This window comes from Fukomys damarensis, unplaced genomic scaffold, assembly GCF_012274545.1.
Source record: "Fukomys damarensis isolate Sample0158 unplaced genomic scaffold, DMR_v1.0_HiC HiC_scaffold_36, whole genome shotgun sequence".
In the NCBI taxonomy this organism is placed as follows: Eukaryota; Metazoa; Chordata; class Mammalia; order Rodentia; family Bathyergidae; genus Fukomys; species Fukomys damarensis.
The window spans coordinates 5851557-5875037 of NW_022900948.1; the positions used below are offsets into that span (position 1 = coordinate 5851557).

The 23481-nt window shown below is 38.8% G+C and overlaps 1 protein-coding gene across 2 annotated transcripts in view; it reads left to right on the forward strand.

Annotated features, from left to right (window-relative positions):
- The window catches only part of Tek (TEK receptor tyrosine kinase), a 138927-nt gene that overhangs the window by 90717 nt on the left and 24729 nt on the right, over positions 1–23481 (forward strand). For both annotated transcript variants that reach the window (XM_010627018.3, XM_010627019.3), the window contains exons 10-12: positions 4929–5090; positions 6854–6988; positions 20910–21197. In XM_010627018.3, coding sequence (XP_010625320.1) covers positions 4929–5090; positions 6854–6988; positions 20910–21197 — 585 coding nt within the window. The remainder of the gene's footprint in view (positions 1–4928; positions 5091–6853; positions 6989–20909; positions 21198–23481) is intronic.

Here is a 23481-nt window from a genome sequence, read left to right on the forward strand (position 1 = left end):
TGTGACCTGAAACTCACTATGTAGCCCAGGCTGGTCTCAAACACACAGCAATCCTCCTGCCTCAGCCTCCCGAGTGCTGGGATTATAGGCATGTACCACCACGCCTGGCAGAAATGAGTGTCTTTAACTACAGTATCGTTAAAAAATAGATTCTAGGCTTTACTATCATAGTACCAATTAAGACAAGTAACTAGAAAACTGGCAATACAGGGCATACTCAAGCAAATTGTGATACCTACCCCATGACCCAACAATTCTCCTAGGTATCTGCTTCAGAGAAATGAGGGGATAGGTTCAGAAAGGATATCTTCACGGATGTTCGGAATGGCTTTATTTATAGTAAACCTCAGCTAAAATTAAATCCAACTCTCTATGGACACGGGAAGGGTTAGCGAATTGAGACATACAGTATTCATATGTATTTGTTTGCTAGGGCTGTTATAAAAAAGTACCACAGGGTAGGTGACTTACACAATGGAAATGAATTTTATTACAGTTCTATAGCCTAGAAGTAGATGAAGGTACCAGCAGAATTTCTTCTAAGGCTTTTCTCCTTGGCTTATAGATGGTCATCTTCTCACGTATTCACAATGTCTTTCTTCTGTATGTGTGTGTCTTAATTAAAACTTACAAGAACACTGGTGATGTTGGAGTAGGACCTGTGCTAATGGCCCCATTTTAACTTAACCTTTTAAAGACCTTGCCTGCAAGGAATTTTCCATTTTGAGGTCTTGGGTGTTAAAACAGTAACATGTGAATTGGGGAGGACATAATTCAGCCCACAGAAATCATACAATGGAATTTCTGTGTGTGTGTGTGTGTCAGAGCTTGAACTCAGGCCCTTGCACTTACTTGGGAGGCAGGTGGCACCACTGAGCTAAATCCCTGGTCCCATACAATGGAATATTAAACTTCAATAAAAGAATTCCTGCAACAAGATGGATGGATCTTAGTTATAATACTGAACAAAGGAAAGCACATGCTATGTAATTGGATTTATATAAAGTTAAGGCACAGGCAGTACATATCCTGAGTGATATGTACTCTTCTCCTCAGAAGAGTAGTCCCCTCTGGGTGGAAAATATTGGCTGGAAAGCGATGTGAGCTTGCCTCCAAGTGGGCTGGAAATGATCTTTCTCATAATCTGGGTGGTAATTACACGGGTATTTACACAGATGAAGTTCCTTGAGCCAAATACCCAAGAGTTTTGTATTTTTATCAATAAAAAGGATGAAAAAGCAAAAATAAAATGGTAGATTATGAAGAGAAAACTTCTGAAAGTTTTTTCATTCTTGTAGAGGTATTTCAGGCTGGCGGGTGGTTATTATAACTGCATCAACTGCTTTAAACAAAGTAGTGGTCTTCTTTGATCACACAAATAAGCCTTAGGTGAATTTACAGCCCTGCCCTGTCTTCTAAATAAGCACGTGCACAGCCACTCTTACCTAATTTAACATCAGTTTGAGCTGTTTCTCTTCAAGGGATACTCTTGAGGAGGAATTTTGCTGGCTTCATTTACCTGGTCAGTACACTTTACTGAAGGCCTATTATGTTTCAGTCCATCTGATGGGTTTTTATCATCAGCTAGACTGGCCTGAGAGAAACCAGGACGGTGGTGGTGAACCTACAGCATGTGTGCCCCAGCTGCTGTTTGTTCTGGAGAGGCCTAGGAGATGAGTAACTGCACACTTCTGGGTGTATCTGGGAGGGTCATGGAGTGTGACCTTGGGGACTGTATGTGGTGGCTCTTTCTGCTCCAGCTCTTTCTCTGTGCTCTGCTTCCTGGTGCTGTGAGTTTAGCAGCTTTCCTCTTTATGCCTTTCATTGAAACCTTGGAAACTGTGACCCATTTCTCCTTTAAGTTATGTGTTTCATGTATTTTTGTCTCAGCAATGGGAAGCTGACCAATACAATGCCTGCTCTACGCAGTGGGAGTACATTTGTGAATAGAAAAAGGGAAAAAAGAAAAGCTTTCCTGTCAGGGAGCATACCTTCCTCTGGGGAGATAAGCAGTGAGGGAACAAGTAATATGTATAGTTTGTTAAATTGCTCAGTGCCGTGGAGAAAAATAAAGCAGAAATAGGGTCATAAAATGCTGGGACAGAGCCGTAGAGGTGACTGACTTTAAAATGGGGAGTCAATCCTTCCTGAGGACATAATTTCAGAAAAGATTTCAAGGCTCTTTCTAAGGATGGTTAGTATATTAGTTTTCTATTGCTATGACAAAATACCTGAGAAACGTAACTTAAAAGGAAGAGGTATTTAGGGCCAGGGATTTAGCTCAGTGGTTGTGCTGCCTGCCTTGCAAGAGCAAGGTCCTGAGTTTGATCCCTGGTACAAAAACAAAAAGGCACTTACTTGATATCAGAAAATATAGATGTTTTAAATTGAAAAATACTTATACAATAAAAGACACAATGCCATTAATTCCCCTCAAAATACTCCCCTTCACTTCAACCACACCTGCCCATAAATATTAGCACTATCCAAAGCAGTTCTGGAAGTCCTGTTTTATTTTTTCATAAAATAAATTATAAGCAAATAATAAAAGAATAACAAAAGTTATTGCACCGTGTATTGTTATCTTCAAAGTACTTATAGTACAAGACATAATGTCTTTATTTATTTATTTTTTGTGGCTGCCTCAATGTCCTGAATTGCTTTTACCTTTCATGAAAGATCATTTTGACTTTGGGGAAAAGCCAGAAGCCACACAGTATCAGATGCAGTGAATAAGGTAGGTGAGGACATACTGTAATTTTTTTTTCGGCAGAAGTTGCCGTGAACATTTTGAATTTATTCAGGATATCAAGGCAACAGTAAAAAGACATGAAAAGGGACTCATGCAAATGGTTCAGAAAGTGGCAAGAACAACTAGATGAGTGTGTTCAAAGCCAGCAGGATTATTCTGAGAAGGATGAATGGCATTGTCTTTTTCTGTAATAAAATTTTAAACATTTTTATTTATTCACCATATTGTTTGATCATTCCTCAAGTTTGGCTCATAGTTTCAGAAGTTGCATGGTCAGCTGTCTTGCTTGTAGGTCTGTGGCGAGGTAGAAACATCACGGTGAAAGGGAATGGTAGAGGAGAGCTTTGTACCTCATGGAGCCAGGAAGCAGAGAGACTAGGAAGGGGCCAAAGAGAAAGGGTACAGGGACATGATATATCCTTCAAAGTCACACTCGTCAGGGACCTAGTTCCTGCAACAGGGCCCCACCTTCTAATGAGCCGGTCAGCTATGAATTCAATGGGTTTGACCCATTGATAGGTTTGTGACTTAGTCATCCAGTCATCTCTGCATTCCACCTCTGAGCACAGCTGCACTGGGGACCAAGCTCTCAACACATGAGGCTGGGGACACCGCATATTTAAATCTTAACAATAAGTCCAAGTATTGAGACAGTGAGGAAAAGGAAAAATCACCGAACATTGAAATGTCTCTTGATATTTGAAAGGTTCCACATCATATCATATATACTCTTGGGGTGGCAAAAACAACAACAAACCCCTCAAACAGCCATGTATTTCTAGGAAGGGTTTTTTTTTGTGTGTGTGTGTGGTGCTGATGATTGAACTCAGAGCCTCACATATGCTATAATTACCACTGAGCTACACCTACAGCCCAAGAAAATCTATTTGTAATGGAGCTATGGAGCTCACTGGAAATTCACCTGACAAACATCTATTCAGCACCTGATAGATCCTGGGCTGGTGAACAGATCTACACAGCCTGGTCTTTGTCTTCATGTCATGTAGAGTCTAGTACAGTGCTATAGTACCTTTTTATTATCTTGCTGAAGAGCTATTTTAGAAATTTTACTCCAGCATTCTCCCACATCACCATAAAATTCAGTATCAGAGATGTACTATAATCTGTTTATGTACTGTGTCCCTTTGGACTACGATAAACTATTGTAATATCTAAGATTTTAATTTCTCCAAAACCCAGTTTTTGGGTTCTTGGAGGTTCTGTCACCTCCACTGAGATGGGGAACACAGTCTATTTAGTGCAACTGCACTAATCATGAGTACTTCATGGCAGAGAACTTTCCTGCCCATTGTCAGAAAGGGGTGTTACAGTGGAAGAAGGGTCAGAGACCTGAGATTGTTGGCTTTAAAGGGGCAGGAAGAGGAATGCAGGTCTGTAGAAGACAGAGCAGGGCTTATAGATACTACCACAAAACTCTCCTTCATGGCTTCCAGAAAGGAACTTTGCAGAAACCTGATGTCAGCCCAGCCTTTGTCTGACCTGTGCAAGTATAAAATAATAAATGTGGTTGTGGTAGGTGACAAATATATGGTTTAGTGAGAAGGCCAATATCGAATATTCACACCAATTTACAAAGAAAAGCAGAGGAAATTAAAATGAAGAAAAATAGAAGTTCTCTAAAAGCAGGTGACATACAAACCTAACTGAGGTCCTGGGATAATCCCTGGGGTGAAGCCACATCAGAGTTAAGCGCTGAATGTCCAGTGAGTGGGAGAATGACGGGATGTGGAGCATTCCTTGCAGGAGAACAACATTGACAATGAATATAAGAGGTAGGAGTCTGGGGCTTCGTTACTTGGATGAACAGAAAGCTTAGTGGGACTAAAAAAAGTCTTGGGTGAAGAGAGAGGATAGTAGGAAGTGGGCAGAAAGTGATCCTGCAAGGCCTAGGAAGGAATGGTATAGGTTCAGATTTTAATCCTACAAGTTGTGAGATTTACCAAAGGGTAGAGGACAGAGTGTTTGAAGGAAAGATGTGGTAGCTACTGGGTGGGAGGAGCAGAGCAGAGTGCTCAGAAAGCAGGTGATTGCCCTGAACCTGAGAAGAGGACTCGAAGAGGACTTTGTGGAGATGTACAGCGTTCATCATCTACCCCTGCTTAAGAGCAACATTCCAAAGCCTCAGGACTGATCTGATTGCTGAAATTGTATTTAGTTCTTCCAAAGCCCCGGAATGCCCCGAATGTGATTGACATTGGACACAACTTTGCTGTCATCAACATCAGCTCGGAGCCTTACTTGGGGGACGGACCAATCAAATCCAAGAAACTTCTATACAAACCTGTTAATCACCATGAGGGCTGGCGACACGTTCAAGGTAAGGTTTGGCAGGAGAGGCCCCAGCTGGGGATATGACACCAGGAAAAAGATTGTCCCCAAACATTGAAGCTTCCTTTTCTCCATCTCAACCCTCTACCCTCAGAGGGGGCTGTAGTAGAGAATTCCATTTCAGAATGTTTGAGAGAGAGGACTGGGAGCCCTCTGAGTTGTGTGACTGACTTTGGGAAAGTCATCGTATACGGAATTATGGGACCCAGTATCATACTGCATCATGGGTTACTGTGTACTTTGGTGTTCCCCTTCCATGCTTCTCTGGATCTCCAATCTTGTCTTTAGTCTGTCTTGCCTGGACATCATGAACGATACATATTTATAACACAAATTATAACAGGAAAGCCCAGGGCCTGACGGAAAGGTGGAGAGAATGTTCAAATCCTAGGAGTGACTATTTCTGCTGTGTGGAGGTTGTTTATTCTTTTTCTTATTTCATGTCTTACTCTATCCCGCGGGCTCCTAACACAAAGACTTTTTAGAAGAATTTGAACCTGAAAATTTTAGGCTGTGGCAGAGATCACTGCGGTGGGCAGAGAAGGGAGAGTGGGCAAGAGAGCAACATGTTCTTTCCCCAGCTTCCTGAAAGAAAAAAATAATAATGGAGCAATATGGGACAAAAAATGTCATAAGTTCACGAGAACAGTTACTCTTATTTTCAAACACACACTACAGCTCTGTCACGTAATGATATAAAATCATAATTTTAATAAAGGAGACTGCATTATCAGTTGACCATGCTGCTTTAAATGGGCTATCTTGCAGGCAGACTTGCCCCATCAAACTTGTATGTAACATACATCCTTCCTGCAATACTTTCATCTTACTATGCCTATGATTTCCCCCAGAGGGCCCGCTATCCCCTGATAATTGAGATAACCATAAAACAGAAGAAAAGCAGGGTTTTCATCAGCTCAATGATGCTGCTGATCTGGGTGCACCAAATTAAGTCACTGTATTATTTGTCACTATGCTTTTCACATTCTATTCCAGACCTAATAAAAATCTGGAATCTCAGGAAGGTGAAGCCAACTTTCTGTATTGCTCCTTCTAGTGTCAGTGACTAAATCTTTTTCTGTCATATGGTAGTAACAGTCCACCACCTTTTTTCAAGTAGACATCCACAATATAACCTTCTAAGAACTGTTAAATATGGGCCACTTTTTCTTACCAATTAAGAATTTATCATAAAGCAAGAGTATCTTTGTAATGTCTCTGGAGAGCTTTGCTAAAGCAAATAGCTAAGGAGAAAAACGTTTATCATCTGTTCTATTTTCAAGGGACTTCAGAACCCTTCATTGTAATGATATAGCTGTTAAAAGTCAGTTGTCTGGTCATGTTAAGCAAATATAAGTCTTGATAGCTCAACTGTGATTAGTATTATGTACTTGAAAACAGTAAAAATAAAATTATTTCAATTGAGTTTTCCTCTGTAAATCTGGTATTGCATATAGACAAAGATTTTTGAGGTATTATTTTACAAATGAAAAACAAAAGCTCCAGAGTAGAAATATATAAGTGTTTCTGAGATACATCTATTTAGTGTATGCAGTGTCACCTGAAAATATGCTTTCAAAAGGCCAATTCTCTGTATTAGAAAGAGTGAGGCCTTGAAGATTGAATTTTCTATTTCACTAAGACACTGAATTTTTAAAAATCGAAATTCACTTTACATTGCAATAACAACTATCCCAGTTTAAAGAATGTGACAGAATGCAAACTGAAGTTTTCGGGATTCTGTCTTTTCAGTGACAAATGAGATTGTTACACTCAACTATCTGGAACCTCGGACTGAATACGAGCTCTGCGTGCAGCTGGTGCGTCCTGGAGAGGGTGGAGAAGGGCATCCTGGACCGGTGAGAGGGTTCGCCACAGCATCTATAGGTCAGCTGGAGACAACAGGCATTGATTCGTGAGCTGGGTGGGAGGGGGAGGAAGGGGAAAGAGGAAGGAAGACCAGGAAGGGTGGCGGTGGGCGGGTGGGGATAGGGGTGGAAAGACTTTGCTTTTGAATGGGTGGGAAAGTGACAGGAAGGCTAGCAATTTCAAGCCAAACAGTTCCTTTATTTGGGCTGGACTCCTGGCCTATCTCCCTGAGGGAGGGTCTGCAGCTAGGGAGTAGGGACAGAGAAGGAAGCAGATGAGCCTTCAGGAGAGCAGGGACGTCCCCAAGGACTCGGGATTTACTTAGCAGCAACTGCGCTGAGCCTTGGCTCTTATATTTTCACCACCAGCTTCCTGTTTCCCTCTTACGAGTCCAGACCAGGCTTCTGCCACATATGTGCTTCACAAATTTGTTTATTTTAAAAATTTTTTCTAATTTTTCAAAATAATTGAACACATAGTTATAACATCAAAAACAATGAAAAGCTTTTATCTAAAGAACAGCGCTCCCTGGCTCCAGCCCTCCACCTCCTGGTCCTGCTTCCTATAGGTACTCTTTATTTTCTTATGTTATTTCTTATAATATTTACCTCTGTGTGTCTAAATCAGTGGTTCTCAAATATTATGTGCGTCAGAATCACCTGAAGAGTTTGTTTCTTTGCTCTTTTTTTTTAACTTTGAAACTCAAAGTCTCCTTTTCCTTAATTCATAATTTTTCCATATTTTAGTCTACAAGAAGCAGAAAGATATGGAATAATTTGATGATAGAAGTAGGGAAATAGGGAAAACACCCAGCCTCCCTTCTGTGGTGATTGTGTACCCTGAATGGATTATCCCCTTTCATGTGACACACCTAGTTTCATCTAACCAGTGCCACCCTTAAAGGACCAAATGGAACTCAGAAGCTCTGGAGCTTGTGGAGCTGTACAAGTAAGAAATAGCTTCCTAAGAACCTTTTATACTATGACTACACACACACACACACACACACACACAAAGAAACCAGAAACTGTATATAATATATCACATATAACGAAAGGGATCCCTGATATGTCATGAGGTTGCTACTAAAATGCAAATAGCAGTTCATTCTCTCTCAGGTCATTATCGATGAATCAAAAGGGAAATTTATAATCTGATTCAGATGGAAAATATTTATGAAACAGAACATAAAACATTCCATACACCCACTATGTACTGTCTTTAGCCCTCAGAATATGTTCTAGGCAGGATATGTTTAGAGGCTTCTCGGAATATTTCAAAATACTTCTTAGGGGTGAATGAGAAGGGAATTCTTCAAGGTTCTCCTTTTGATATAGGAATACCAGAACTCCAAATAATATAGGGGAAATATTATAACTCCCAACCTGTTAGATGTCAGATACTCTGAATTTGTGTTCTTTAAAATTGAAGAGTGAATTCTAGAAACAGTGGAGGTTAAGAGCAGGAAATATTTGCTGGGAGGAGAGATTTTAGCTCTGAGGTGAGAGAGGTCCCAAATGGGTAGTTGAGGGACCCTGCTTTTCAGGGGAAGTTTTATAAAGCACAATCATCTGGGTACAATGTTGGTTAAAGTTTAGATAATAGTGATACAATGGGAAGCAAGTCTCATAGCAGTGTATATGGAAAAAACAAAGAACTTTTCAGGAAGATCATTGGTCTAAGGGTCTTGGTCATCAACAGAGGTGACTGAGGTATCTAGACGTCATTAGAGTAAGTATTACCGTTTATCTCATCCCTTGTGGAAGTATGTAGGCCTGGTCATTTTGTCTTTATCTTGAGGTCTGGCCTCTAATTGATGTACCTTGGTTACAGTTGTAATTTTTTTAATTGTTTGTACTGACTCTTTCAAGGGCCCAGCCCTATCTCACTGCCTATAATATTTCAACTTAACTTAGCTGTCTATAATGCTTTTTTCCCGTCATTTGAATTTTGCTAATGCTAGTTGTTTATTCATTTGGCATTGTACTGATTGTGTGTGTTGACTGAGGTGATGAAGGCCAGAGAGGCCAGGAGAGGAGAGAATAAAACCAGAGAAGAGACAGGACTGGGTTAAGGTTTACCCTGTTACATGAGGGAAAGAATAAGTGAAAATGTCTGTACATATTGAAGCATAGTCTCAAGAGGTTTACATATGTTGTCTAAAGCATCTTGTCTCTGTGCTACTTTGTCATCAGAAGGCTGCCTCACCATGCTACGTATCTTATTTTGCATCTTAAACTTTGGAGATTAACAAAAAGATTAGAAATCGCTTGTCTTAACTTTGCGTAGGATCTAGAGAAAGAACCAACAAGACCTTTTAGCCTAACACGAAGCAAAAGTACCCTATTGGCTGGTTCTCATTAGTCAAAGAACAGTCAGAACTGGATGGTCAGACTTTCTGGGAGATTGAAAAAAAAAAAAAACAAAAAAAAGATTCTTCCCCTCAGCTTTAACTAAGTATTAATGAAATGTTTCTCAGACTTATTTTAAAAATGACCCATATCTTAGTTACTTGTTGCTGAGACAAAATACCCGACACCCACAAGATAAAGGAGGAAACTTACTCTAGCTCACAGAGTACTGGAGGTGGCACTCTGCAGTTGGCCAGCTGCAAAGCATAGTGCAATTGCAGAAGGGCATGGCAGAGGAGAAACAGCCCATGACATGGCAGGCAGGAAGCAGCCTAACTCCCTTCTTCTTCCCTAATCCCCCCCACCTTTTTTGTAGAAGGGATTGAATTCAGGACCTTGCACTTGTAAGGTAGGAGCAGTGCCTCTGAGTTGAATCCCTGGCCCTTTTTGCTCTTTTTATTTAATCTAGACTACAAACCAATAGGTTGGTACCACCCACACCCATGGTGGGTCTTCCCTCTTCAATAAATTCATTATACATACCCCGAACTATGTTAAGCCAATCAATTGACTAATCCAGTATCACACAACCATAATCCATTATCACACAATCACGATCCAGTCATTTCCCAAAAGCCTGTGAACACAGGTGGCTTTGGGGGACATCTAGATATATGCCATAACATTCCGTCCCTGGCCCTTAAAAGACTCATGCATCCCTATATGCAAAATGCATTTAGTCCATCTCTAAGAGTTGCCAAAGTCCTAGCAGTTTTAGCATTTCTGAAAAGTCCAAGTTCAAAGTTTCCTCTGAGTTCTAAGGTATACTCTTAGCTGTAAGCCCCTATAAAAATGAAAAAAGTTAAATACTCCCAATATGCAATGATGCAAGGTAAACATTCCCATTCCAGTAGGTACAAATAAGGGGATAGAAAGGAATGGGACCAAAATAAGAACAAAATCCATCAGGGCAAACAGTAAACCCCATAGTTCCATGCCTAGCACCTGGTACAATCTGTGGCATGACGTGAACTCCAAAGGGATTGGGGGGGCCTCCTATGGCACTGCCAGTGGTTATAGCCCTCGTGGCCTTTCTTGGGATGGCTTTGCTCACTCCTGTGGCTTTCTTCAGGTAATCCACATTCTTGGCTTTGACTTTCTGGGGTCTGCAGTGCACTTTTGGCTTCACACTCACCACTTCACACACTACCTTCTCAGGGACACACTGCCCAGCCTCCCAGGCCTTCCTTTGAAATCTGAGTGGAAGTCTTCCTGACTCCACGACTCATATTCTGCATATGCCTAAAACCAGTACCGTGTGGATGATGCTAAGGTCTGCCATCAACTGGAATAGCAGCCAGGCTTCCTTCTGTCTTGGCTGTAGGAGGGGTTGCCTAGATGGGTGAACATCATGAACCCAATACCAAGGAAAAAACTCTTTAGGTCACCACTGTTCTGACACCCTGGGGCTCTCTTCTGAACAGGTTTTCACCTTTGAACTTTGAGTCTGTAAATGATAGAGTCCTGGTGCTTCTTGCCCTCAGGCCATCTTTATATTGTCTTGTTCCAAAGTACATTTTTAAAAAATTGCCATTTCTTTCAGCAACCAAGTTCTCTTCTGTTCAATCTTTGCAGTCTTGCTTCTTTCTGGCCAAGATCAAAACTTTTAAAATCATTCTGCTAGGCCAGTTGCTCTTGATTCTGAAGGTAAAGCTGGCTAAAAGCCCCTGATAGTAGCCATGCCACTACCTAAACATTAGACTGCTTGAAACTTCTTCTTACCGGATTAATTAGGTTGCCCTTAATTTTAGTCTCTTGCAATGACTCTGGACATGAGCAATTTTTCTGCCAAAGCATTAACACATATAGCTTAGAGTCCAACTGCCAGCCCTTGTTCTCAACTGAAATCTCCCAAGCTTTGTCTCTGCTGGCTGAACTTATCAGCATTCTGGTCTTCTGAGCTCTGACCAGAATCTCCTATCAAGCTCAGTAGGGCTGTTTCTCTAGCTGGCATCTCCAAAACTTTCCAAACTCTTCCCACAAGTAAGTTCCAAAGGTGTCATGGCCAGTTACCATCACAGCCAAGACCCCACTACTGGTAGCAAAATCTGTATCAGTCAGTGCTCACCAATTTAATATATAAAAATATGAATTTATAAAGTAGGCTTACAATTGCTCCCTTTAGAGTCAGGTGTAGAAGAGGGCAAAAGGGCTGTCTGGACACCGGTGATTTCAAAGGTCCAGATAAAAGTCAAGCCTGGGGCTCACTGTAGAGCTCCATGCAAGTATGTATCAGGAAGCCAAAGATTCTGTGATGGAAGGATAGAGGGTCTTCTCTGGAAGCCAGGAGATGGATGTCCAAAGCAAAGGTGAAGACTGCAGCGCCTCTGCCTTTCTCCTTCTTTCCCTTTTTTTTCTTTGGTTCAGGTTACAGGCCTATTGGTGCCACTTACAGCCATGGTGAACCTTTCATCTTCAGTAAATCCATTCAGCCACACTCAGAACTCAGCTAAGCCAATCATTTGGGCATTTCTTACGCAACTTGACACAACAGTTAATTACCACAACCCCTAAGGAGATATGTTCATGTTTTTTTTTTTTTAAAATCCTAAGAAACTCTACCCTGTGACAATTTTCCTTAAATTTTATTCCTTATTAGTAAATATTTTCAATATATAATGATCACATTCCTTGTGAAGAATTAGTACTTATACATAACAGATCTTAATTATTTTTTCATCCCCTTGGTTTCCCCTCTTCCTCTCATCCCCCTCTCCTCCTTCCATTTCTTGGTACCCGTCCCATTTGCAAAAGATTTATCTTCCTACTTCTATTATCTTTTATTTTGCTCTTTATTTATATTTTGGGTTTCTCCTACAAGGGAAACCATGTGATATTTAAGCTTATGTATCTGATTTATTTCACTGAACATCATGGTGTCAAAATACATCCAATTTTTTACAAATGACTCAAGTTCATCCTTCTTTATGGCAGAATATCATTCCACTGTGTATCAGTACCACATTTTCTTGATCTGTTCAACTTTTGATATGCTTAGGGGTCTATTTCAAGATGTAGCTATTGGACTATAAACACAGGCATGCAAGTATCACTGTAATATGATGTCTTTAACTCTTCTAGGATGATACCTAGAAGGGGAATCTCTGGGTCAAATGAAATGCCTAGTTTTAGTTTTTTGAAAAATCTCCATGCTGACTCCCATTTACATGCCTACCAACAGTGTAGGATTCCTTATTCCCCACTATCTTGCCATCATTTGTTATTTCTTGATGATGTTTTTTTCTGGAGTAAAGTGGACTCTTAGTGTTTTAATTTGCATTTCTGCAATGGTCAGATATTTTGAACACTTTTCATGTATTTATTGGCCATTTGTACTTTTTTTTCTGAAAACATTTGTATATCTCAGTTACTCATTTTTTGATTGGGTCTTTCATTTTGGGGGGAGGTCTAATTTTTTGCATTCTTTATATTGATATTTGTCCTCTGTAAGGAATAGCTGGGAAATTTTTTTCCATTCTGTAGATTGTGTCTTCATTCTGTTTATTGTTTTCTTTGCTGTGTAGAAATTTTTAAAATTTCATATGATCCCTTTTGTTGTTCTTGGTATTATTTCTCATGCAATTGGAGTTCTATTCGGGAAGTCCTTGTCAACACCTATGACTTCAAGATTTTTACTATTTTATCTTTCAGAAGATTCTGGGTTTTTTTTAAAGGCGTAGGAAAATTTTATTTAGAGAAAGATAGCTTCTGTCTAAGAGAGACAGAAGGGAGACTGGCAAATGGGTTGCTCATCACCCAACGTCTCAAAGGTATTTTATGGGACAAAGCCAATAGGTGAGGCAGGTTCAAGGTGGGCCAAAACCGCAGTCAACTAGTAAGATTACAAGTACAGTTGCTTAGGTAATATTGATCCAATGAGAAATCAAAATTGGACAAAACTGTGACCAATAAGATTATGACAAATATAATCTCTTAAGTAATATTGGTTAAATGGAGAGCCAGTGGGAAAACAAGTCACAAAGCAAGTGTACAAGGAATTAGCAAAGATTTTATTTATTTTATTTTACTTTGTTGGTACTGGGGATCGAACTCTGGTCCTTGTGCTTGCAAGGCAGGTGCTGGAACCACTGAGCCAAATCCCCAGCCCTAGCAAAGATTTTCAATGCTAAGGGGTGGGTCAGGGATCTTTCTTCAAAGATCTTAGTCCCCTTCCCAGGTGATTGTTACCTATTTAGAATATCAATCACTGCTATTTATCCTATGTGAGTCTTCTTTTACAATGCTGGCCTTCAGTGAATGTGTCTTGATTGTCCTATATGTTGGCTCCTTGACTGTCCATCATGTTGATTCCTTGTGGGCTGGCCCTGTCTAACTGCCTACAAGATGTCTAAGTAATTTACCTATCTACAATATTCCCCCCCTCTGAATAACTACCCCTAACTGCTATGAAGGGACAAAGGGTGAAGATGTTTCTGGTTACTTCCAGATGAAGAGGGTCATAGTTGTGATCAGCAGTCAGAGTTACTCTATAGAGGGTCTATTTAAAGGCCCTTGATAGGTACCAGGCATTGTCATCTTGGGTAGGTGTATAGCTTTGAGTTTGGAGGAGACAAAGCCAAAGAAACAGTTAAGGTTACAGGGGCCAAATAATAAGGTCAGCAGGATTGCTATGAATATAGCCAGCAAGCATTTTCACCAGGAGGAATCAGCAATAGCCTCCCACAAAGAGGAGAAGGTCCAAGGGACTTCAGTTTCTGATAGAAGTAGTATTGTAATTTAGCAGTTAGTTATGAGCTGTTTACAAGGTGAATCTGGTAAAAGAAGTTTAGCACATTTGTTATTGGTATGACTGCTTGGAGTCTGGCAGCCACTAGGTAAGAATAAACAAAATTTTAAGAAATTAGAGTATGTATAATCTGAGCATGAACACTAGAATGGAAAGACAGGTTGGGGAAAGAAAATGAAAGAGTGAGTGATTGTAATGTGTTAGCTCTTAGACTTTTTTATTGATGGAGGTTATATATAAGTCTGATATTTTGTCATAGGTCTCTCCAGTCTTAGCTGTAAGATAGAGACAATTTGAAGGACAAATTTAGCTAAGAAATTTAAAACTCTGAGCTCTTATAGATTCTACCATAGTTTTTCCTAATTATCTATGCCTGTGGTCAGCTACTGGAATAGCTGGATTGGCAGAAGGGGCCAGTAATTAGAGCCCTTTTAAAAAATATCTAGGTTTATTACTGTGGTATTATTTTTATACCTCTTTTGGTTATTCTTTTCTGCTGGGTATTTAAAACCAAGTTAAAGCATTAATCAATATGAAGCTCTTTGCTGTCTATCAACATTAGTTAAGTCCCCTCTGGCATTACTTTGAAATCATGCATGGAGCCTCTCTGCTCCTCTGTCAGTGTCAGCTATCTGGATGGGTCATGGCCTTGCTTGGCCACGTTGCTTTTGGTGAAAGTGTGGGAGTCTTTTTCCACTTGGTGACCCTCCTTTGGCACATGGTATGTTTGTCCTCTGGTGTCCAGCAATCTCCCTGCTTAGGAGATTGAGTGACTTACCAAGATGTAGGATCCTGTAGAAAAGATTCACTCTGTCCTGGATTCTTTGTGAACCTTGAGGGGCCAGGGCCAAAATATTGGCTGTCCTCATAGTCCAGTTACTTTTCTAGTTTTGATTTCCACATTTTAGTTGTTGAACACCAGAAAAGATCAGTGACATTAGTAGTGCAGTAGGAGTAGTGAGCTTAACTATTATAATTTTGTCTGGACATTAAGCACTTTTGAAATATGAAGCATGGTTAGAGAGCTGTTATTTCTTACCAACCATGTGTTTTAATAGTAGAATCCCTGAAGAATGTTAACAAACAATAGTTATGCATTATACAGAGAAACTTAAGATCAAGAATCGTATATTTTAGGATGACAATCCTGATGACATTATCTTTGTAACACATATCCATCTTAATATGGAATAGTCTTTTAGTCAAACACTTCCATGTAATCACAAGACATTTAATGACAAAGAAATTAAATTTTAACATACATATTGGCCTATTTAGAAGTCCACTCATTTTAGTGTGTGACATTGTGTGGCATCTGAGCATCCTAAGTCTGGTGACACATATGGCATATACTTCAACATAAGTTTGTAAGGAAACTATTATTTGACTGGTTGCTGGCTTGACATGTGCCTCTTATCACAAGTAGCTGGAGTGCAAGAGAAAGGCAAATACTTGAGTCAAAAAAAAAAAAAGATCATTACCATAAACAATATCCTAGAATACTTGTGCACTCAGAAGGCATGAATGTATATACCATGATATAACAATAAGTATCACAGTTATATGAAATCCTTTGTTCGTTAGTTTTGTACCAAGAGCATTTTTAGTAAAACCTTACTGTTTTCTCACAGAAAGCTATTTGGCTATGACCAATAGTACACCTATCACAATATATCTCCCACTAGGCTATGGAAATTATTGGGGTCCCCTTTGTGAAAAAAGGCTGGCATAAATTTTTTCTAGGCAGCTTCTCCTTTATTTACCAAGGGGAGTCCTGTGCAGTAGTTTTTCTAAGCCCAAGGGTCTTTAATTATCTTAATAAATATTTGAATGACCTGTGAGAGCCAGACTGTAGCAATTAACACATTAATTTTGACGAATGAAGTTTCCCATGTTATTATAATATATAGACAACAATATATGCTGTATTTATAGACCAGTTTTGACATCATTTGGATCATCTGGCATCCTGGGAAAGGCATGTCTTTAGTGACATTTATCTATAAACCAATGAGTTACAGGCAATCATCTTTAAAAAAATTCAAAAGGCCAAAAAGAAGAAAAAAGTCATTGAACAAAATAACTGTTTATATTGTAACAAATTAGACACACACACACACACACACACACACACACACACAAGATGACTTGCTTGTAAACCAGAGTGCACTCAGATGTATTTGGTCAAGTTGAATAATAGCAACCCTTTTATAATTTGTAGGTTTGTTATAAATGAGACTAGTCAGAACTTTTTGCAGGTCAAGTAACATAAATCCTTTGTAATAAGAATAGAAAAGAATAAAAATATTTTATACCTGTAAAAACAAAGGCCAATTTTAAGATGGGCCCTAGGCTGACAACTTATTGGATTGGAATACCAGCTATATAGGCTTTTTATTGTTACTTTGATAGCCATAGTTGTTTGATAGCCATAGGTAACTGTTCCCTCTAAAGGGACAGATTATTAAAGGTAATTTTAACTATCTCTTGGGGTGGGGTGCACTCAGGCCAGGTTCACATGCAGAAAGAGACCAGATCACACTTTTAGGAGTGAAGTGTGAATTCCACACAGTAAGGGAAGTAGGCCTGCCAAGGCTCCAACCTGCTGTGCTGCAGATTTCTACTTATGACAATTTTTTCCATTTTGAAAAGAAACAAAGGGAAAGAAGGCATTCCTATCTCGCTTGTTCTGTGCCCAATCTAAGGTGTCCCTTAGACTTTATCTTATCCAGTGCCAATGGTGACAGACCAGAGGTGCAAGGAAGTGGCTAGAGCTGGGTTAGCTGTTTTTACCATTCTCTAATTTTGCCTGAGGGCTGAAAGACAGGTAGATTTGGACTAAAACTTTTACATCTACTTTTTGATAGTTTTGATTAAACTTAGACCAGTTTTCCACATGGCCCACAAATAAGTGAAGGTCACCTTTACTCTGGAAGGATTCTAGGGAGGGGAAACTCACCATTTTGGAAACTTTGTCTTAAAATACAGCAGCCACTGAGGAGGGAAGTGCCTTGAACCAAATACTTTTGAGAACTGTAGGACAATGAAGAAGGGACAGAAGGGTGACCATCTCAGTTGTACAAAGACAATTAATTAAGATCAGGAGCTTTTCCAGAGTAGATCTGTAATCTTTAGCAAAACACATCTTTAGAGGTAAAAGCTATGATTGATTTGCACTGCCAAGCAGAAAATCAAACCAATAATCGAAGAAACCAAATGGCTGCTTTTTTGCCTCTTGAAAGAGAACGCAAGTGTTCTAACCATATTGTTTAGGGCTTACCCTTTTAATGAATTACTCTGAATCTATAATATCTAATTTATGATTTAAATACCCTACAGACTGTTGAGCAGGTCCCTGATCTTACAGAAACACTCCCAAAGCTATGTCTCACCTTTTATTAACATACAAACTGAGACAGTGTCCTATAGGCAGGCACTTAGAAGCACTTGTTTGAGCTTCTGGAATGTGTCTGGGAATAAGGTTCTCAGGTTACAATATGGGTATCTGGCTTTGGGTTTCTCTATAAATTGATAGAAGGGTCACAAAATCTCACTATGTCCTGCTATCTGAAGGGGACAAAAGCCTGTAATTTCTAGAAACCCTTTTCAGACTACTATAATTTTCATTGTAGAGGCTTTGTATTACCTTAGTTAGATTAATTCTTAAATATGCAGTTTTTTTCTCATTGAGTTTATTGTTACATTTTATCTATACAGTACAGTTACATTCATCATTGGGATCTTGTACCTTGACATGACACGTCTTGGTTTTCTTCTTTTTTCCCCTTATGCCTGCCCTCCCTTTACTCCCTCCTCCCTTCCCTATTTACAAATACTTTATTTCCATTTTTTCATTTTTCTCATATTTTTTCTTTTCCCTATTTCCTTTCCCCTACCCTTCCTACTTTCCCTACACCTTTAGCCCTTTTCTTCCTATTTCACATTGTCAATTATAATATGCCATTTTTTGGATACTATCATGAATGGCATTGTTTTCCTACTTTCTTTCTTAGTGATTCATCACTGGTGTATTGATTTTTATATGTTGATTTTGTATCCTTTTATGCTACTGGATTTGGTTGATTTTATGAATCTTTTAAGTGGATTTTTTGTTCTTTTATGTAGAGTATCATGTTAAGGCTTGTATTTAAATGTCCCCCCAAACTTCATGTGCTTATAGATGGAGCTTTTCCAAGCTGGTTGGATCTCGGGTGTGTGATACTGGGATTAAAGTTGTACACTACTAAATAAATCCGCTGATTGGATTAGCATAGTTTGGCAATTAATACAGATAGATAGATAGATCGATCGATCAATCGATCTATCCATTTCTTCTGAATCCTCCCATTTATGTACAGGTTTTCAAAGTAGCTACTAATAATCTTTTAGATTTTGGCAGTGTCCTTTGTGATTTTGCTTTTTTCATTTCTAATTGCATTAATTTGGGTCTTTTCAAAGGCTTTCTTTTTTGGTAAGATTGTCTATTTTGTTTGCTCTTTCAAAGACCCAGACCTTCAATTCATTGATTCTTTGTATTACTTTTTTAGTCTCAATTTCATTAATCTCTGCTCTGATCTTTATAATTTCCTTCCCTGTACTAGCTTTGGATTTGGATTGTTCCTGTTTTTCTAAGAGCTTGCAGTGTATTATTAGGTTGTTTATTTAGGCCTTCTTTTTCTGATGTGGACATTCACAGCAATAAATTTCCCTGCTAGGTCTGCTTTTATTCTGTCCCATAGATTCTGATATGTTATACTGGCATTATCATTTAATTCTGGGAACTGCTAATTTCTTTCTTTTTTCCTGTGATCCACTGATTATCTAAGAGGATATCTTTAATTTTTATGCATTTGTAAAATTTAGGTGCTTAGGGCTAGATGTTCTGGGCTTAGAGTTAGGTTAAGCTTCTGTGGTTGGAGTTACACTGGGAACCCTGAACTGAAGCTGTTTTTCAGTTACTCTGAATCTCTGTCTTAAATAATCAACACCTTCCCAAAATGGCACCTGTTTAAATGCTCTCGGGTGAAATGATGGACACTGTGCCGGATTCCTTCTTGAGCTGTTCCCCTCCATTTGGAAGGAGTCGCTTTGGAGTAAAATCCATGCTATTTTTGCAGTTTATAATAGCTGTGGTCTTTGTATGGGGTGAGGGGTGAGCACTGCTGGCCTGGTCCTTTGTTTCTCTCTGGAACTCCGAGTCTAGGACAGTGACAGCAAATCTTTTAGAGCTTTCAATGATAACAAACAACCCGCTGTGGCAAGTGTGCTCTAGGGGGTTACCTTGTGTCTGCAGAGACAATTTTCCCTCCCTGGGACCCGAGGTAAGCTTACAAACTCCTTCCTTCTTTGCTCTGCATTATGGTTTGTTTCTCCAACTTCTCTGTAGCTTCTAATTTTATGTCAGTTCCTTTCCAATTCTCAGAGATCTATCTGTTTTGTTTTTTCTCTCTTTACCAAGTTGTTATTTTCTAGGCGTCTGGATGCTGGGTCTCAGAAAGGCTGAATTTTGCTGCTGATCATTATTTCTTCATTTTAAGTAAAGTCCTCCTATGACATTCTAATACCATAGTTATGTGGCCCATCTGTTTGCGTACCATGGCTCTTTGTAAACCATTGTACTAATATAAAATTTTATCATAACATGAAAACCAAGTTTTGTTCTCTAAGAGTGTTAACATTGCCACTGAGAGTGCATGAATAAAATTCTCCTCTTATGTTTTGAAAGCACTTCATATCTTGAATTTGTGAATCAATTGCTGTTACTAACTGAAAACAGATTCCTGCTTTGTTTATTGATACAAGACAGGGAAAGAAAAAAGAGTACAGAGAAATGAAACTAATATTAATAGAGCCCCTAAAATCTTCAAAGCATTTTTATACCCATGATCTAATTTATTCCTCCTGCATCTGTAAGATGAATATTTTCACTTCATTTTACATGTGAAGAGAGAGGTTATGAATTTTCTCAAGGAGGCTAGAAACCTGAAATAGCCTGTTGCAGCGTCTCTGATTGAACAAACCATAATTTTTTTTTATTCATCTACCTGTTTGGTTACCTATGTTTATATGGGTAACCAGGCAGCATGTGGTTATTACTGATAACTGGATACAGTCAGAACAGAACGAGGGGTTGCCCTGTCTCCACAGCTGCTATGATGTCTGAAATTCTTTGTTGAGCACAGGTGAAGTGACCCTGAAATTTCTTTAAAATGTACTTCTCCAAATGGTAACAGAAACACTCAATACTCACCTATTGTCTTAGGACCTCAGAAAACTTATTATTTTAATTTTCATCTGTTTTACTCCTATCTTTTGCTAATTGTACACAAGGCTTTTTACCAGATGCAATCAGAACTTTTACTAATGTACTATAAAAGCTTTTATTGGGCTTCCATACTTTTAAAAAATTATCTATTTTAATCCTTTGGGAGGCTTTATTAAATAATTCCTTATTTTGAATATTCAGAATACTTTCGCCTGTTTGCTATTATAATGAACATCTCCGTGCACATATATTTTCCTGTTCCTGGTAGCCAGATGTTAAAGCCAAAGTATGTGGTCACTTTTAGGGCTCTTGAAAAAAATACTTCTAATTTATTCTTTAATGGGGTTGTACTCCTGTATTACTCAGTCTCTATGTTAGAATTATTATAGATTTACTATTTTGATACAAAAAATATAGGGCTGCTATGTGCTGCTTTGGTAGCTTATAATGCTGTGCTTTGGTTCTGAAATTAATTCTGTCCTACATAAAACTAATGATATTTCTGGCTTCTTCTAGGACTCCCTCCTCCAAGAGGGCTCAGTCTCCTACCAAAAAGTCAGACCACATTAAATTTGACCTGGCACCCAATATTTCCAACCTCAGAAGATGACTTTTATGTCGAAGTGGAGAGGCGGTCCGTGCAAATAAAGAGTGATCAGCAGAATATTAAAGTGCCCGGCAACTTGACTTCAGTACTACTTAACAACTTACACCCCAGGGAGCAGTACGTAGTCCGAGCTAGAGTCAACACGAAGGCCCAGGGAGAATGGAGTGAAGACCTCACTGCCTGGACGCTTAGTGACAGTAAGTAACTTGTGCCCCTCTGGTCTTTCCTGAACAACAGCTGAGTACTGCCCTTTGGACTTAACTTCTATCACTTCAGAAATCTGTCACTTAGAAATCATAAAATGTAGTTAGGTGTGATGAAAGCTAGCTGGTATCCACCTAATCATTCTAGAAACCTATCATATTACAAAACCTCATTTGGATTTTCAATGATTGCAGTAGGGCTATGCTCAAACTTACCTTTCCTTGAGTAGTTCAGCATCATTAATGAGTGTTTTCTCAGGCTTGTTTAATCAGCTATGGGACAGGTTTTTGTTGTTGTTGTTGTTTTTTTTTTTTTTTTTTTTTTTTTTTTTTTTTTTTGTACCAGGAATATAACTCAGGACCTTGCACTTACCAGGCATGTGTGGTGACACTGAGCTGCACCCCCCGACCTGGGACAGTTTTTAAGGATAATTATGTATTTATGTGTAATCAGTGTCAATTAATGATGGGTGAATCTTTCCTAATCTTAAAAGGTAACTAGCTTTGCTTGAAAACCCTTCCAAACAGACAATTCTTGGAAAAAAATATATATCTGAGAGTAATAAAACAGTATTTCTTTTAAAACATTCTGTATTTCAGGTTTTTCTGTATTTCAGATTGGTCACTTAAAATTACTTGAAATGTCTCGAGTTTCTTTGTAGTACTAATTTTTTCATCATTAAATAGTTTCATTTTACTTCACTGAATAATAACTGTGTCCAACCACCTTGGAGTACTTCAAAATATAAGCTACCTCTTGGCTCCACCAGCTACCAGTTAGGGTCACACGGTCCCTTGCCAACCTTTAAAATGTGAGGCTGTCTTCTTCAGCTGCTTTTCTGCTTCCTCAGTAACAAATGTAGATGGGTCTCAGAGTTTCTCTGCCTAACTCTTTCTGTATCAGTGACTAGTGAGTTGGAACTATTTTGTCATTGTTTAGGGAATGTGCCAAATTTTATATATATTTATAATTTGTGCAGATATATGTATATACTTATGTATATACTATGAAATTTAGAAGTTAGAAAATAATGCAGAGACTAACAAAAACCTTCAACATTCCTGCCACCCAGAATTAACAACTATTAATTCTTTGTCATATTTTCTTTCAGTATTTTCTTGGTTGACTTGTAGAAGAAATCATACTCCAAAGTTATACTAAAGCCCTCTTTAGGGCCAGGGATTTAGCTCATTGGCACCTTGCTTGCCTGGCAAGTGAATCTGACTCCCAGTCACCTCTACTCCATTTCTATTTCCTTTTCCCTGGAGGCAACCTAAAGTATAAGTTTCTTATGCATCTTTCCAGTATTTGTCCCTTAAAATGACCATATGAAGAAAGTAGGGCAAGAGTCATCATTTTAAACAGATGAGGAACCTGAGACCCAGCAGAGGGCAGGAAACTTGGTCAGCTGTTAAGTCATGGAGGTTTAGAATCTAACTCACATTTAAGTTTTCCTTCCTTCCTTCCTTCCTCCCTTCCTTCCTTCCTTCGCTTTTCTCATCCTTCTTTCCCGCTTCCCTTCCTTCTTTCTTTGCAAGTCATGGTATGAGTGTGTGTCTGTTTAGACTCACAACCAATATCTTCAAGGAAAGTTTGGTTTTCAGAGTTTCCTTTAGCAGTGATATCAAATTTCTAAATTGCTTAATGTCTGATTAGTGCTTCCTTTAAAGTCATCTGGGGAAAATGCTAAAATGTAGATGCTCACCCCAGATGTTCTGCACCTAAACCAGAGGTCCACTTAACTATCCTGGAGGGTGGCTCCTTTAAGGTTTAAAATGGATAAATTGTTAGATGAAAATGTATGATTTTTAGTTGGCACCAAATTATATTCATTATTCTGATAACAAATCTGCAGGGCACTTATATTTGTACTTAGAGCACTGGTTTGTGAAGATGATTATATATATTTTAACTTTTTGAGAAATTGTATTTTAAAAAACCACAAAACAAATACTTTTCATTCAGTATGTGTTATGTTGCATTTTCCAATTTGTTCAATGTTTTAAAGCTCAAGGATTACTCTGTTTTCAATTGTACATGGGCCTGAAGCATTCTTGCTTTTGGCAAGCAGGTAGGAGACGCAACAAAAATCAAAACAGGAACAAGACAGACCAAATGCAGGTTACATCTGTAAACATAATATACATTTGAAAATTACAATTATCAGTAAAAGTGATACAGTTTACAGGTGAAATAAGCTATCTGGAACTGTCCCATCACAAGTTTCTAACCTGGACTGATACAATAAATTATTATATATTATATAGTATAAAACAT